The sequence below is a fragment of the Tachypleus tridentatus genome, chromosome 7 (genome assembly GCF_004210375.1).
Source record: "Tachypleus tridentatus isolate NWPU-2018 chromosome 7, ASM421037v1, whole genome shotgun sequence".
NCBI classification, from domain to species: Eukaryota; Metazoa; Arthropoda; class Merostomata; order Xiphosura; family Limulidae; genus Tachypleus; species Tachypleus tridentatus.
In genome coordinates, this window is record NC_134831.1 from 95,421,203 (window position 1) to 95,439,961 (window position 18,759).

General features: G+C 33.8%; 1 protein-coding gene across 17 annotated transcripts in view; it reads right to left on the minus strand.

Moving 5' to 3' along the window:
• The window catches only part of LOC143256242 (RNA-binding protein Musashi homolog Rbp6-like), a 291,694-nt gene that overhangs the window by 26,190 nt on the left and 246,745 nt on the right, over positions 1–18,759 (minus strand). For 5 of the 17 annotated variants that reach the window (XM_076513183.1, XM_076513177.1, XM_076513179.1 and 2 more), the window contains exons 10-11: positions 17,542–17,574; positions 16,714–16,785 (exon numbers count right to left, since the gene is read on the minus strand). In XM_076513183.1, the coding sequence (XP_076369298.1) occupies positions 16,714–16,785; positions 17,542–17,574 (105 nt within the window). Of the gene's footprint in view, positions 1–16,713; positions 16,810–17,541; positions 17,575–18,759 lie in introns of all 17 variants that reach the window. The other 12 variants (XM_076513174.1, XM_076513185.1, XM_076513168.1 and 9 more) reach the window with 4 other exon arrangements.

The window sequence follows — 18,759 nt, forward strand, 5'->3', positions numbered from 1 at the left end:
TTTTTTAACTCAACCATACTAACACAGTGCTATTAGTATTGTTATGTGCTATTTTTAATTCAACCGTATTAACACGGCCCTATAAGTAGTTCTATATACTATTTTTTAACTCAACCACGTTCACACGGTTCTAATACTAGTTCTATATGCCATTTTCTAACACAACCATATTAACACGGTTCGATTAGCAGTTCTATATGCTACTTTAAACTCAACCATATTAACACGGTCCTATTAGTAGTTCAATATTGTATTTTCTAACACAACCATATTAACACGGTTCTATAAGCAGTTCTATGTACTATTTTTCAACTCAACCATATTAATATGGTCTAATTAGTAGTTCTATATGCTATTTTCGAACTCAACCATATTAATACGGTTCTATTAGTAATTCTATATGCTATTTTTCAACTCAACCACATTAAAACGGTCCTATCAATAGTTCTACATGTTATTTTTAAGTCAACCATATTATCACGGCCCTATTAGTAGTTCTACTTGCTACTTTTCAACTCAAGCACATTAACACGGTCCTATCAGTAGTTCTATATAGTATTTTTCACCTCAACGATATTAAAAAGTCCTATCAGTAGTTCTACATGCTATTTTTAACTCAACCATACTAACACGGTCATATTAGTATTTTTATGTGCTATTTTTAACTCAATTAAATTAACACGGTTCTATATGTAGTTCTATATGCTATTCTTTAACTGAACCATGTTAACACTGTCCTATCAGTAGTTCTAAATGCTATTATCCATCTTAACCATATTAACACGGTTCTGTTAGTAGTTTTATATAATAGTTTTCAACTAAACCATATTAACACGGTCTTATTAGTGGTTCTATATGCTATTTTCTAACTGAAGCATATTAATACGGTTCTATTAGTAGTTCTATATACTATTTTTCAGCTCAACTAAATTAACAAGGTCATATCAGTAGTTCTACATGCTAATTTTCAACTCAACCATATTAACACGGTCCTATTAGTAGTTCTATATGCAGTTTTCTAACTTTACCACATTAACACTGTTCTATTAGTAGTTCTATATGCTACTTTTCAACTCAACCATATTAACACGGTCCTATTAGTACTTCTATATGCTATTTTTTAACTTAACCGTATTAACACAGTCCTATTAGTTGTTCTATAAGGTATTTCTCAACTCAACCATATTAACACGGTCCTATTAGTAGTTCTATATGCTATTTTTTCTATATGGTATTTTTCAAATCAACAATATTAACACGGATTTATCAGTAGTTCTATATCCTATCTTTTAACTCAACCATACTAACACAGTGCTATTAGTATTTTTATGTGATATTTTTTAATTCAACCATGTTAATACGTTCCTATTAGTAGCTCAATATGCTATTCTTTAACTCAACCGTATTAACACGGTCAGATGAGTAGTTCTATATGCTATTTTCTAACTGAACCATATTAACACGGTTCTATTAGTAGTTCTATATGCTATTTTTAACTCAACCATATTAACACGGTTCTATTAGTAGTTCTATATGCTGTATTTTAACTCAACCATATTAACGCGGTCCTGTTAGTACTTCTATATGCTATTTTTAACTCAACAATATTAACACGGTCCTATTACAAGTTCTGTATGCTATTCTTTAACTCAACCATATGAACACGGTCTTATTAGTTGTTCTGTGTAATATTGTCTAACTAAACTATATTAACACGGTCCTATTAGTAGTTCTATATGGTATTTTTTAACTCAACCATATTAACACGGTCCTATTAGTATTTTTATATGCTATTTTTAACTCAACCATGTTAATACGTTTCTATTAGTAGTTCTATATGTTATTTTCTAACTCAACCATATTAACACGGTCCTATTAGTAGTTCTATATGCTATTTTTTTTCTATATGGTATTTTTCAAATCAACAATATTAACACGGATTTATCAGTAGTTCTATATCCTATCTTTTAACTCAACCATACTAACACGGTGCTATTAGTATTTTTATATGCTATTTTTAATTCAACCATGTTAATACGTTCCTATTAGTAGCTCAATATGCTAGTCTTTAACTTAATCGTATTAACACGGTCAGATGAGTAGTTTTATATGCTATTTTCTTACTCAACCATATTAACACGGTCTTATTAGTAGTTGTATATGCTATTTTTCAACTCAACCATAGTAACACGGTGCAATTAGTAGTTCTATATGCTATTCTTTAACTCAACCGACTTAACACTGTCGTATAAGTAGTTTTATATGCTCTTTGCTAACTCAACCATATAAACACGTTCCTATTAGTAGTTTTATATGCTATTTTCTCACTCAATCACAGTAAAAAGTCCCATTAGAAGATCTATATGCTATTATTTAACTCAAACATATTAACACTGTCTATCATTAGTTCAATATGCTATTCTTTTACTCAACCGTATTGACACGGTCCTATTAGTAGTTCTGTAAGCTATTCTTTATCTCAACCGTATTAACATGGTCTTATTAGTAGCTCTATATGCTATTTTCTAACTCAACCATATTAAAACAATGACATCAGTAATTCTATATGCTATTCTTTAACTCAACCATTTTAACATGGTCATATTAGTAGTTCTCTGTGGTATTTTTAACTCATCCATATTAACACGGTTCTATTGGTAGTTCTATATGCTATTCTTTAACTCAAACATATTAACACTGTCTATCAGTAATTCAATATGCTATTCTATAACTCAACCATATTAACACGGTCTTATTAGTAGTTTTATATGCTATTCTCTAACTCAACCGACACAATACCGTCCCATTAGTAGTTCTATATGCTATTTTCAAACTGAACCATATTAACACGATTCTATTAGTAGTTGTATATGATATTTTTTGAACTCAACCATACTAACACGGTTCTATTAGTTGTTCTATATGGTATTTTTCAAATCAACCATATTAACACGGTCCTATTACTAGTTCTGTATGCTATTTTTTAACTCAACCATATTAACACGGACCTACTACTAGTTCTATATAATATTTTTCAACTCAACCATATTAACACGGTGCTATCAGTAGTTCTACATGTTATTTTTAAGTCAACCATATTAACACGGTCCTATCAGAGAGTTCTATATGGTATTTTTCAACTCAACCATATTAACACGGTCCTATCAGTGAGTTCTATATGGTATTTTTCAACTCAACCATATTAACACGGTCCTATCAGTAGTTCTATATGTTATTTTTCAACTCAACCATATTAACACGGTCCTATCAGTAGTTCTACATGTTATTTTAAAGTCAACCATATTAACACGGTCCTGTCAGTGAGTTCTATATGGTATTTTTCTACTCAACAATATTAACACGGTCCTATCAAAAGTTCTATATGCTATTTTTAACACAACTATGTCAACACAGTCCCATTAGTAGTTATATATACTATTTTTCAACTCAACCTTATTAACACGGTGCTATCAGTAGTTCTACATGTTATTTTTAAGTCAACCATATTAACACGGTCCTATCAGTGAGTTCTATATGGTATTTTTCAAATCAACTATATTAACACGGTACTATCAGGAGTTCTATATGCTATTTTTAACTCAACCATATTAACACGGTTCTATTAGTATTTCTATATACTACTTCTCAAATCTACCATATTAACACGGTCCTATTAGAAGTTCTATAAACTATTCTTCAACTCAACCGCATTAATACAATCGTATTAGTAGTTCCGTGTGCTATTTTCAAACTCAACAATAGTAACACAGTCCTATTAGTAGTTCTATATGCTATTATCTATCTCAACCATATTAATACCGTGCTATCAGTAGTTCTACATGTTATTTTTAAGTCAACCATATTATCACGGCCCTATCAGTAGTGCTATATGGTATTTTTCAACTCAACTATATTAACACGGTACTATCAGTTGTTCTATATGCTATGTTTTAACTCAACCATGTCAATACGTTCCTATCAGTAGTTCTATATGCTATTTTTTTCAACTAAACCATATTAAAACGGTACTATTAGTAGTTCTAAGTGCTATTTTTCAACTCAAGCATATTAACACGGTCCCATCAGTAGTTCTACATGTTATTTTTAAGTCAACCATATTAACACGGTCCTATTAGTAGTTTTATATGGAATTTCCTAACTCAACCATATTAACACGACCCTATTACTAGTTCTGTATGTTATTCTTTAACTCAACCATATTAACACGGTTCTATTAGTAGTTCTATATGCAGTTTTCTAACTTTACCATATTAACACGGTTCTAATAGTAGTTCTATATGGTATTTTCAACTCAATCATATTAACACGGTCCTATTAGTAGTTCTATATGCTATTTTCTATCTGAACCATATCAACACGGTCCTAATAGTAGTTCTAAATACAACGTCTTAGCAACCTTTAACACGTCATACTTAACCAAAGGAACAACGTCTTAGCAACCTTTAACACGTTATACTTAACCAAAGGAACAACGTCTTAGCAACCTTCAACACGTTATACTTAACCAAAGGAACAACGTCTTGGCAACCTTTAACACGTTATACTTAACCAAAGGAACAACGTCTTAGCAACCTTTAACACGTTATACTTAACCAAAGGAACAACGTCTTAGCAACCTTTAACACGTTATACTTAACCAAAGGAACAACGTCTTAGCAACCTTTAACACGTTATACTTAACCAAAGGAACAACGTCTTAGCAACCTTTAACACGTTATACTTAACCAAAGGAACAACGTCTTGGCAACCTTTAACACGTTATACTTAACCAAAGGAACAACGTCTTGGCAACCTTTAACACGTTATACTTAACCAAAGGAACAACGTCTTAGCAACCTTTAACACGTTATACTTAACCAAAGGAACAACGTCTTGGCAACCTTTAACACGTTATACTTAACCAAAGGAACAACGTCTTAGCAACCTTTAACACGTTATACTTAACCAAAGGAACAACGTCTTAGCAACTTTTAACACGTTATACTTAACCAAAGGAACAACGTCTTGACAACCTTTAACACGTTATACTTAACCAAAGGAACAACACCTTAGCAACTTTTAACACGTTATACTTAACCAAAGGAACAACGTGTTAGCAACCTTTAACACGTTATACTTAATCAAAGGAACAACGTCTTGGCAACCTTTAACACGTTATACTTAACCAAAGGAAAAACGTCTTAGCAACCTTTAACACGTTATACTTAACCAAAGGAACAACGTCTTAGCAACCTTTAACACGTTATACTTAACCAAAGGAACAACGTCTTGGCAACCTTTAACACGTTATACTTAACCAAAGGAACAATGTTTTGGCAACCTTTAACACGTTATACTTAACCAAAGGAACAACGTCTTGGCAACTTTTAACACGTTATACGAAAACAAAACTGCTCAGTGAAAATAGGGAACAAATGTACACAATTCATAAAGTGAACACAGATGTAGAGAAAACATTGGAAAACAAACATCATTCTAATAACATAAGAGAACAAACATTATGCTGGCAACGTTACAGACAAAACATTACCGTAGTAATATTAGAGAACAACTATTACCCTAGTCACATTAGATAATAAACATTACCATAATAATAATAGTGAACAAACGTAATGATGGTAACATTACAGAACAATTATTACCCTTGTATTATAAGAGACAAATATCACCCTAGTAACATCAGAGAACAAGTAATATCCTAGTCAGATTTAAGAACAAACATTACTTTAGCCACATTTGATAACAAGTATTATCCTAGTCAGATTTAAAAACAAACATTACTTTAGCCACATTTGATAACAAGTATTATCCTAGTCAGATTTAAGAACAAACATTACTTTAGCCACATTTGATAACAAGTATTATCCTAGTCAGATTTAAGAACAAACATTACTTTATCCACATTTGATAACAAGTATTATCCTAGTCAGATTTAAGAACAAACATTATTTTAGCCACATTTGATAACAAGTATTATCCTAGTCAGATTTAAGAACAAACATTACTTTAGCCACATTTGATAACAAGTATTATCCTAGTCAGATTTAAAAACAAACATTACTTTAGCCACATTTGATAACAAGTATTATCCTAGTCAGATTTAAGAACAAACATTATTTTAGCCACATTTGATAACAAGTATTATCCTAGTCAGATTTAAGAACAAACATTACTTTAGCCACATTTGATAACAAGTATTATCCTAGTCAGATTTAAGAACAAACATTATTTTAGCCACATTTGATAACAAGTATTATCCTAGTCAGATTTAAGAACAAACATTACTTTAGCCACATTTGATAACAAGTATTATCCTAGTCAGATTTAAGAACAAACACTACTTTAGCCACATTTGATAACAAGTATTATCCTAGTCAGATTTAAGAACAAACACTACTTTAACTATATTTTAGAACAAATATTACCCTAGTATTTCCAGTAGTGAAGTAGTGTTTTATATGGCCTTGTCTGTTTGTTTTTTAATTTCGCACAAAGCTTCACGAGGGCTATTTTCGCTACCTGCCCATAATTTTGCAGTGTAAGACTAGAGGGAAGGCAGCTAATCATCACCACCCACCGCCAACTCTTAGGTTACTCTTTTAAATTAGGAATGAAATAATTTAAGAAAAATAAGTTGCAATAACAATTATTAAAAAAAAACAGATTTATTTACTTAAACTTTGAACTTCTGTAAAACTTAAGGCTGGAAAAAGAAAAAAAAATGAACATAAGATATTACATTTCTTATTCGTGGTTTATACGACCAGACATTTTAATAATAAGATCCTCTTTATTTAGTTAGTTTTGTGATATATTAAATTTAATTTCTAACACTGAAATGAAAGTGACGAACTACAGCTCGCTCGTGTCTGACGTATCTTCGAACAGAGACTGAATAATATTATGTTTTGATTGATAGACACGGAATTGTATTTAAAATACCAGAGATGTTTTAATTTAATAATTATTTAGAACATGTAGAAAGAATCTGTTTACGTTACACAGCCAAGTATATGAGCTGTCAAAACATTTTGCACATAGTCTTTAGATAAACCGATTCGTTAGTGTTGGTGGATGTTGCACCGTCTGAACCATTATGGTATCTTAGTGTCTTCTGCCATATGACGGATTAGGCTTAAAAACAACTTCGCACTCATTACTCGGTTATTTGATTAAATTAAGCTAAACTCAGCTCTTCTAGGTGACCATTACAAACAAGTAATTTTTCTTACTATTCAAAAGTTCTTACATTAAATAATCTTTCAGAATAAGAACCAAAAACAAGGACACAACAGTCCATATATTCCAGTTCTTCTAATTACATAGCTAGTTGTTGTTTTTTGCGCCAAATCATTTTTACTTCTATGTTGTTTAAATCATTCTATTTCTTTTTATTACGTCTGTACATATTTGTTTTGTTGTTACAACGCTATTTATCGGTAGGGTAAAAGTTTATGACATTATTTTAATATTTACACCACCCCCAGTGGCAATTAGAAACTGGGTTTCTATACCCATGATGAACAGAGTACAGATAGCCCATTGTGCACCTTTCTGTTTAATTCAAAACCGTCAATCGATCAAATCAATATTTGTACATAGGTCTAATTAAACATATAACTAGAAAAACTAGTAAGAAAAATCTAAATATCCGCTAAACAATTACTTAAAACTGGATCATCCAGAGAAGGGCTTTAGTTAATCATGAGTTCTGAAAAAACACAGACCACCCTAATTAAACTTCTTGGTTCTGTGTTCCTACCCTGCACATAACCAACTTTTTAGTCCTGTGACCCTGTACCAAATATAGTAGCTTCTTTATTATATTTTTCTGTCCCACATTTTGTTAACTTCTTCGTCCTGTGTTCCTGTCCTACATTTACATAACCTCTTGGTGTTGTGTTCCTGTCCCATGTTTAGTAACCTCTTTATCCTATGTTTCTGTCCCACATTTAGTTAATTTCTTCGTCCTATGTTTCTGTCCCACATTTAAATAACCTTTTGGTCCTGTATTCTTCTCCTACATTTAGTAGCTTCTTCTCGGTCCTATGTTTCTGTCCCACATTTTGTTAACTTCTCGGTTCTGTGTTCTTGTTCCCCATTTAGTTAACTTTGGTGTCCTATGTTTCTGTCCCACATTTAATTAACCTCTTGGTCCTGTGTTCTTGTCCCGTATTTAGTAACTTCTTTATCCCATGTTTCTGTCCCACATTTTGTTAACTTTTTGGTCCTGTGTTCCTGCGTCATTTTTAGAATCTTGGTCCTGAGTTCCTGTCTGACTCTTATTCAGTTTTTTGGTCCTGTGTTCCTACCTCATTTTTAGAATCTTGGTCCTGTGTTACTGTCCCATTTTTAGAATTTTGGTCCTGTGTTCCTGTCCCATTTTTAGAATCTTGGTCCTGAGTTCCTGTCCCATTTTTAGAATCTTGGTCCTGACTTCCTGTCTGACTCTTTTCAGCTTTTTGGTCCTATGTTCCTGTCTCATTTTTAAAATCTTGGACCTGAGTTCCTGTCTCATTTTTAGAATCTCGGTCCTGAGTTCCTGTCTCATTTTTAGAATCTTGATCCTGAATTCCTGTCTGACTTTCATTCAGTTTTTTGGTCCTGTGTTCCTGTCTCATTTTTAGAATCTTGGTCCTGAGTTCCTGTCTGACTCTTATTCAGTTCTTGGTCCTGTGTTCCTGTCTCATTTTTAGAATCTCGGTCCTGAGCTCCTGTCTGACTTTCATTCAGTTTTTTGGTCCTGTGTTCCTGCCTCATTTTTAGAATCTTGGTCATGAGTTTCTGTCTGACTCTTATTCAGCTTTTGGTCCTGTGTTCCTGTCCCATTTTCAGAATCTTGGTCCTGAGTTCCTGTCTGACTCTTATTTAGCTTTTTGGTCCTGTATTACTGTCCCATTTTTAGAATCTTGGTCCTGAGTTCCTGTCTGACTCTTTTCAGCTTTTTGGTCCCGTGTTCCTGTCCCATTTTTAGAATCTTGGTCCTGTGTTCCTGCCTCATTTTTAGAACCTTGGTCCTGAGTTCCTGTCTGACTCTTATTCAGTTCTTGGTCTTGTGTTCCTCTCTCATTTTTAGAATCTTGGTCCTGAGTTCCTGTCTGACTCTCATTCAGTTTTTTGGTCCTGTGTTCCTATCTCATTTTTAGAATCTCGGTCCTGAGTTCCTGTCCCATGTTTAGAATCTTGGTCCTGAGTTCCTGTCTGACTCTCATTCAGTTTTTTTGGTCCTGTGTTCCTGTCCCATTTTTAGAATCTTGGTCCTGAGTTCCTGTCTGACTCTTATTCAGTTCTTGGTCCTGTGTTCCTGTCTCATTTTTAGAATCTTGGTCCAGAGTTCTTGTTTGACTATTATTCAGTTCTTGGTCTTGTGTTCCTCTCTCATTTTTAGAATCTTGGTCCTGAGTTCCTGTCTGACTCTCATTCAGTTTTTTGGTCGTGTGTTCCTGTCTCATTTTTAGAATCTCGGTCCTGAGTTCCTGTCCTATTTTTAGAATCTTGGTCCTGAGTTCCTGTCTGACTCTCATTCAGTTTTTTGGTCCTGTGTTCCTGTCCCATTTTTAGAATCTTGGTCCTGAGTTTCTGTCTGACTCTAATTCAGCTTTTTGGTCCTGTGTTCCTGTCCCATTTTTAGAATCTTGGTCCTGAGTTCCTGTCTGACTTTTATTCAGCTTTTTGGTCCTGTGTTCCTGTCCCATTTTTGATAAACGTCTAGTCTTGTATTTCTGTCTCACTCTTAATGAACTTCTTGGTCATCTGTTCCTATTTAATCCTTAATTAACTTATGAATGTACTACATCGTTAATATAGTCGAATGTTTCAAAGTGTGTGACATTTGATATTTCTTTAACGGTCATTTTGTGCATGGACTGCAGGATAAGATTCGAAAAGTCAAGTCATCACTTGTGAATACTGCTGACTGTCTCGGCAGTGGACTAGTGCATAAACATGTCCATCCTCTCTTGACACGCCCTATGAATTAATAAAGTTTGATTTGAGAACCACTGCGCTTTTTTATGTAGAGATTTAAATCCTGTACAAACCTCACGTTGTTTGATCTTCTCTGCGATTTAGGCTAATATTTTTCGTCTTGCCATCTGATAGAAAGTATACCATACAATAGCAATGAAATGACTTTGGAAGCATTTCTCGTCCTGGCAACTGTTTGAGATATATCAATAGTATTGGCAGTCATTTTGTAACAACTTAGTGTTTCATGTGCTGCCATCTGTAAACTGGTATTGTAACAACGTAACTCGCGTTTCTCGTATTTCAAGTCGCTTTAGACTGAAAATGACAAAATTGTTTAAAACCATGTTTAATATTTCTAGATAAAATAGTTTGTGAGTATCCGCAGCTCAAGTGAAAAAGTGTTTCAGAGTCAAGTTATATTCAGCTAATATATCGCAGTGAGATGAAATAGGCTTATCAAAACAGAAGTTAGAAAAACCTTAGTACAAAATACATTACGAACAAAGTTATGACTAGGAACATTTACCACATACAAGGAACTCAGCCTTACAAGAAACAACAACGAAGATTATTACATAGAAAAACAATAACAAATTGTGAAAAAAAAAACTTTAAAAAGAAAAGCCATAACAGGATTGGCACAAAAAGGTTTGTTTTTGAATATCGCACAAAGCTACTTGAGGGCAATATGTGCTAGCCGTCCCTAATTTAGCAGTGTAAGACTAGAGAGGGAAGGCAGCTAGTCATCACCACCCACCGCCAACTCTTGGGCTACTCTTTTACCAACGAATAGTGGGATTGACCATCACATTATACCACCCCCACGACTGAAAGGGCGAGCATGTTTGGCGCGACAGGGATGGAAATCTGCGACCCTCAGGTTACGAGTCACACGCCTTAACATGCTTGACCATGCCGTGTCACTTTTTCGGACGGAAACACTCTGGCTACTTTGCGAACTGTTGCATGGGGCACGTGGACGACTTTTTTTCCCATTGACCTTTGTGTTCGTGGAGTCTCACATATTACAAAACGACACACTTTCTGAATAGTCCAGATACCCCACGTTCTTCCAGTGCTCCAATCTAACACATCTTTATGATCACAATGTATTAGGATGTTATTTCATAAAGGACTGTTATGCTCCCTTTCCAAAGGAGGGGTAATTTTTGTGATATCACACTAAAGCTTAAAAAAAACAATCTGGACCCTGCATAGCCAGGCGGTTAAGGCGCTCGACTCGCAATTTGAGGATTGCGGGTTCGGATCCTTGTCGCACCAAACATGTTCACCCTTTCAGCCGTGAGGCCGTTATAATGTGACAGTCAATCCCATTATTCATTGGTAAAAGAGTAGCCCAAGAATTAAAGTTAGCCTACGTTCCAACAAGGCATTATAGAGAACAAATCACTGTCATATATTTGATCTAAATAAACAAAGAAAATCAAGTTGTTTTGTTAAACCTTCGCTACAGTCTCAACATTTATGTAGTAGTTGTGCTCTAACTGATAGCACTAAAAATATGTTTGTTTTGAATTTCGCGCAAAGCTACACGAGAGCTACATGTGCTAGCCCTCCCTAATTTTGTAAGACAGCTAGTCACCACCATCCATCGTCAACTCTTGGGATTCTTTTTTTTACCAACGAATAGGGGGATTAACTGTCACATTACAACGCCAACGTGGGTGAAAGGTGAACATGTATGGTGTGACGGAAATTCGAACCCGCGACTCTCAGATTATGAGTCGAGCGCCTTAACCACCTGACCATGCCGGGGCAACAGTGAAAGTAGAATTATATACAAATAACGATGATTTGATAACAACTAAGAATACACTGTACAGATAAACTGATTTTACGTAATGTTATTATCTTCAATGAATTATATCAAACACATGTGAACAACATTAGTTACTGTTACAAGAAAAGATATATATACAACCATTGAAATGTGTTAGTCATGTACCAACAGTGTCTTTATGTGTTTCTTAGAAACCATTTAAATAAACGTTCATAACAAAACAAAAGCTCGACTTAACAGGATTTAATGTTTGTAGATTACATACATTCGTCGAGGTTGAGTAAATATAGATTTTTTTCAAATCATATCAAGAAACGTTTTTATAGATGACAAAAAACAAACAAAAACTTAATGAAACGTCAGAAAAAACCATTACCTCTATTGAACGGATCAATAGGCTACCAGTGTAAAGTGGACCATTAGAAGTATTTATCAATAAGCTTCCAGTGAAAGTGGACCATTAGAAGTATTTATCAATAAGCTTCCAGTGTAAAGTGGACCATTAGAAGTATTTATCAATAAGCTTCCAGTGTAAAGTGGACCATTAGAAGTATTTATCAATAAGCTTCCAGTGAAAATGGACCATTAGAAGTATTTATCAATAAGCTTCCAGTGTAAAGTGGACCATTAGAAGTATTTATCAATAAGCTTCCAGTGTAAAGTGGACCATTAGAAGTATTTATCAATAAGCTTCCAGTGTAAAGTGGACCATTAGAAGTATTTATTTTTTGATGGCTTCTCTTATTCAGAACGTTTCTTTACCAAAGACGATGTTTCAATTTTTTTTTTGTTAAGATAAGAAGGTTTAAATGGGTTTTTTTATTGTCATTTCTGAAAAATACTTTTACTTTACCGTTTCGGATCAAAGTATGTGAACTGAAGATTAAAATGTTATTATTTTTAAAGAGAAAGAGAAAAACAAAATCAAACAGGATTCAGGAGTTTCAGCTGGCGAGCTAGCTTTATTTAGAACACTAGACAAACGATATTTATGTTAATGAAAGTGTAATACAGCGAAAACCGAAATTATTCTAATAAGCAGAAAAACATGGACTTTGATTAAGTATAGGTCACTTTGATTTGACACTGGAACTAAACTAAAGTTCTGGGAGGTGTTCGTGGCTCAGAATAGAGCCGAAGGAGTGACAGTACTGTTAAAAGACTAAATAACAACGTCTGGCAGACATGAGTTTTGTGAAAAGATTTTCCGTCTACTGATGTGTGTGCTTGTTTGTCCAAGGAGTTTTATGAGAATTTGAGTCACACGTCGAAACAGTTAATCCTAACTGTTAATTTATCCGATCTTAAAATAACCTGCACTCTTATAAGCAACGAGATATTTTAAAAGTTTTCCAAAAATTTGTTTATCTAACTGTTTCACTAAAACTTGGTTTTAGGTTAATAGTTATAAGCTGAACGCTTACAAGTCACGGAAATACTAGAATGAAAGCACCCTGTTAACATTAAGATAAGTTTAATAAACACTTGATTTATCTATTGCTGTATAAATATTTTACCGCCACGAAAAGCAAACAAAGAGTTAAAAAAACACCGAATTTAGCCGAGAATGCGTTAGAATTTCCTATTAGGCTTAACAACACCTAACTACGGCTGTTTTTTGGCAGCATCAGGTTTTTAAAACTAAACTAAAAAGTCTTGACTTTGTTATCACCCAATTCTGAAGGTGAATTTTCAACAAATTTAAAAATTGCTTTAGAAACTGTACTTTGGTTAGGTAAAAAATGAAACAAAATATGCGGGTCCTCGAACTCAAGTTCCTCTCGGTCGTTCGGCTGTTTCCGTGACGTTTTAAAACTATGACGTAATAGTTGCCAAACACGCTTCATTACGCGCCGACCATTTTGTTCCTTTCAGTGCTGGTGTTTTATGTAAATCTATCGGTGTTTTTTTCAGATTACATATTTTGTGAGACTATTTTTTGTCTTGATATTGCAACTTTATGTTTGTTTTATGATAACATGGTTTACTGCGTTACTTATGTTTGTAAAAACGGTTCGGCATCGGGCAAAAGCTTCTTTTCGTTTCCGTGCAAGGAGAAGGAACCGGCAAGGTGGTGACAGTGGGTGTGAATGATCAATAGGAAGAACTGGACACCTTCACACCATGCAAAGCTTTGTCAAGATCACTTTGAACGCTCATATTTTGTGTCAGATCCAACTGTTTTGGATTCCGTGGGTTTCAAGCCAGGCAGGTTGAGACTAAAAAACCATCGGCAGTAGACAGGATCGTCCCCACCATCTTTCCTCGTGTAGAGCTGAGGACTGATCTCAGCCTGCAGCATACAGGCTCCACCCCTCTGAAGCCATCCCTTGCCATCATGAAAAGAACAAACTTAAAGGTATGTGTGCAGTATAAAGCGATAAACAATAACCAGTATAATATAATAATTTAAAAGTACAAGTTTTTGAAGAATGTAACTAGACATACACATTTCACATTCATGAGCGTGTTTTGCATTTGTAGCACCTGAAAGTTAGTGAAACCTTGATTTCTTAGTCTAGATAGTGGACAAATCTATCCCAAATAGAGTACATTCCAAATTTAAAAGCTGGTAGATCATTCTGTAGATGTTTTTGTATCATTTTTACACATGGAAAAGGTTGAAGAATACCATTTTTCAAATTTAATATTTCAAGATAAATTGAAATAAGACTATGTCTTGAACATGTTGAAGTAATCAAGTACATGTTATGTATTTTAAAAAAACAAACATTGTAGACTTGTAAACAATCACATAAATTTCATAACACATTTCCATAACTCATCATAATAAAATTAATCTTAACACAGTACTTTAACATTGTCATGTTAAATGTAAATCTCATAAACCTCATAAAGCATGTTGTTTTAATATATAATCTTATTTCTTCAGTATCACTCACAGTTCCGCTACTCTCGCTCGTGGAACTGTCCTCATCACTAGAACTTGTCAGATCTGTGTCAAAAGTAACTGTTCTAGGTTCGTTCAGAGTAGGTTCGAATTGATATGGCGCTACTCAACACTGTTCAGAACACAAAGTCAAAACAGACTCCGCCTCTGTTTCTCCGTATTCACTGGTCATGTTTATTTACATTCAACGCGCTGGTGTTGGCGGTTTGTTTGGCAATTATTACGTCACAGTACGTTTCCTAGCGGCAAACTTAAAAACTAAAACGTTCGGATTGTCGCTCGGAAAGGGCTCTTTCTGCACCAAATTCTATGTTTCATTTATTAGCACATATTTTTATAAAAAATGTGAACCTGCAAACTTAATCAGTAATTTCTTTTGACTGCAAAGTTTTCTTTTTTCTGTAAAATTCACCTTAACAAAGACTATTGTACGATAGAGTCACTTATCACCAGCAACACCAACAGAGTTAATGACGTCAAACTATAATTAGTTACTCTCGAACTGCTGATATTATAAACGTAGATATTTTATGAGAGCATGGCGTAAGCGGTGGCATTAAAGAGAGAATAGTCTTTTTATCATTATATGTTACAAAGAAATTTGAAAGTTATAGAGAAATTTTAAACATTTTTTATATATTTCAAAAAAATCTTAAGAGAACTGAGCTTAGAACGATCATTTCCAAAACTTTAAACAATGTTTTCACGTCTAGCAACCAGACAACACTTGTAAAGAAAAACAGTTGAACGTAAAAGTCATTTTTCCCACACTTTTAAACAGTTCATGATACAACAACTGAGAGAAATAATATTACTAGTTCTTACTAACGAAGTCTGAACTGCACTTATGAACAAAGGTTTGTAATTAAAAGACTGGTGTCAGAGGAAACTCCATACTTAACATTGAAATAAAAATATATAAACCTCAACAAATATATGTTTAGTTTACAACACACGCACGATAAATATACCATAACATTGTAGCACGTACACACCATTACATCCTACAAGGGGAAGTACACCACGACGCTGTAACATGAACACATAAATCCTATTCATGTTCAATACACTACTGTTGTAACAATAACATACACACCATAAGCATTTTTTTTTATCCAACAAGTTTACAAAATGAGAGTTTGAAATGAGAAAAAGTATATTTCAGACTGATTAATATCAGTATTAAATGGACAACAAGACAATGACGAGAGATTTTACAAAAACATATTTTGTCTCGTTCCTTATTTTTTACTTTGACTTTTGGATTTGCAAACGAATTTACTTGTTAGAGGGCAGCACCCGATCAAACCTAAACACAGGAAAAGACAGATAAAAAATTCAAATCAGAGAGTTTTTTTTTTCTCTCGTTCTGAGAAGACCTCTTTGTCTTACTATCTGGTAACATTGGTTTCTCATGACTGGTAATACTGGTAAATCATAGAAAAGTACAGCTCGACAGAGGCAGTGTATTTTCACTATGCAGTCTTTTAAAAAGTGTATAAGTTTAAACTACTTAGATAACGAAAACCGAAACTTTTACAATGCGAAATAATTTTGAAGCTAACTTTAATTACCACAATATTATTATTCCATAAGGCAGATTTGATTACACCTTTCTTCTGCTTTACAACAAGTTATCTGGGATTAGAAGAAGACTTATTATCCCTTATTTTTATAACCTTCCGAAATCAGAAGAAATCTTAGTATGAAATCAAATTTCGATTTTTCAAAATTTCTCTTTTTTAAAAAAAATAAGTTTTATGGGAATTTTGTTGTACACCCACAATTAAGTTTTGTTTAGAACATTCTGGACTTTTGGACTTTCTCCTAAGTACAGAGGTAATGAAACTCTAATTATCCCGTAAAAAATAGTGTTTATTATTTATATTCATACTACACTTAAAGAAAAAAACATGTTAAACTCTAGAGGGCGCATTGGTTGCTATACCTGCACGACGTTCGTTCACATATGACGAATGCGTAAGACGAAAATATTTTAAAATTTTCATACCTGCAAATAGATGGCCGAAACCTGGATATCCTGGGTAGTTCGCCCGTCCGTAGCTGTAGGCCGGGAACCCTACTGGGGTACAGAGGACGTCAGAATCTAAACCAAAACCCAACACTTCTGAATTTAGTTAAACCTCATTATTTAATTGTACATTAGTTTTCTATAGAATGTATAAAAAATGTTCTTAATTTTCAAACTTAAAGGTAAAAAAATCATATTGACAACGGGATTTAGTAGCGTTACAGATATACAACAAATATTGAGGCTTATATATGTAAAAACGGCTCGTTTGGGTTGAGATTTTTTTTTTTTTAGCGTAGAGGAGTGAACAACGTTTCGACCTTCTTCGAAAGAATACCCCCCGCTAGTACAGCGGTATGTCTCCGGATTTACAACGCTAAAATCAGGGGTTCAATTCCCCTTGGTGGGATGAGCAGAGAGCCCGATGTGGCTTTGCTATAAGAGAAACACACACACTCTTCGAAAGAAAGGTTCTTTGTGAACCTGACGATGGCCGAAGAAGGTCGAAACGTTGTTCGCTCCTCTGCGTAAAAAAAAATAAAAAATTCTCAACCCAAACGAGCCGTTTTTGACATAGATATTTTTCTCTACAAGTGGGCTTTCTCCATATTACTAAATATTGAGGCTGTTGTTGTAATGTTAGGCCTAACATGTTATTTACATGTCTGATTTAGCAGAATAACGAAGTCAGAAAAATAGCTTATTCTCCAGTTCTGTACAGCCAAGAATTAAATTATTATTTAAACGTAGTCAGAAAGGCAGTCTATTCACTAGCTGTGTAGAACAGATAATTAAGTTGTCACTTACCATCTGTTAATGCACCAAGCGGCCAGACTAGGTCTGAAAACGGAATAATCCAGCAAGAAAATAAGTATATGTATCGAATTTCGAGGTCACTATAGTTTTAAACGTTTACTATTCCAGATTCAGTGATAATCAAATAGTATATATATATATATAGCTTTAAAAATTTGCTAGTCCAATTTCAATTATAATCAAGCAAAATAAGACAAACCTATTATATTTTCGAACAGTAAATTACGAGGTTTCAAGCAAAAAAAATTCAATTTTGCATTAAAAACAAACGTCTATATATGTAATCCAAAAATAACATACCAAGAATATAGATTATGTTTATATTAGTGAGACCCGCAAAAGAGTTCCGGTCAAATTTCTATCGTTGTCGTAACATTATTTCCTTAACTAAAAGATTTCTAGTATTATAAAAAAACAAAAAAACCCTTATCGCAATCACCGAAATAAGTCCACTTGACTTACGCCTAACGTTAGTTAAGCCTATTTTAAGTATAACCTGTATAACACTGTATCTTGGGCAGGGTTTTTACTTTTGGTTAGTGAGGATTAAAATTTATTTTGCTTAATAATCGTATAATGTTAGTATACCACTTAATATTATATCTTTTAAAAAAATTCACAAGCTTTTAATATCTTCTTGCACAAATTGTCTACTAAAATATATTTGTGTTTGTGTCCGTTGAAATGAAGTGCGCATGCGCATTAGATAGTAAAGTGCATAGGCATCTTCTGGAGTGGAAGTCTTGAGTGTTGTTATAATAGATTTTGCGGTCAAACTGCTAATGAGGGATATGTCGATAGTACAGTAGATTTGTTTAAAGCAACAGTTGTTCTAGAATGCATCTTGATAATAAATAACAGTCTTCAAATTTTTGGTCTGAATGAAGAAGTTCAAAGATTTCACCTAACAAAACCTTGTTATTTTTTCGTTTTAAATATAATTGAATTACACCCTCTCACAAAAAACAAACTGACATTTTGAATAATTCACACATTTCTCCAACTCTTCGTGTTCCCAAAGCTTCCAACCCACTCAGTCTAAACTAAGCATGAGAAACTGAATACGAAACAATGTAAAACTATAAGTGACGTCACTTAATTATTGGATTAATTGGTTGTTTGGTCGCAAACGTGACACGGAAAGAATCGTTTATCCCAGTGTCTTAAGGTTTCATGTACTACCGCTAGGGTTAACGTTATTTGTATTTT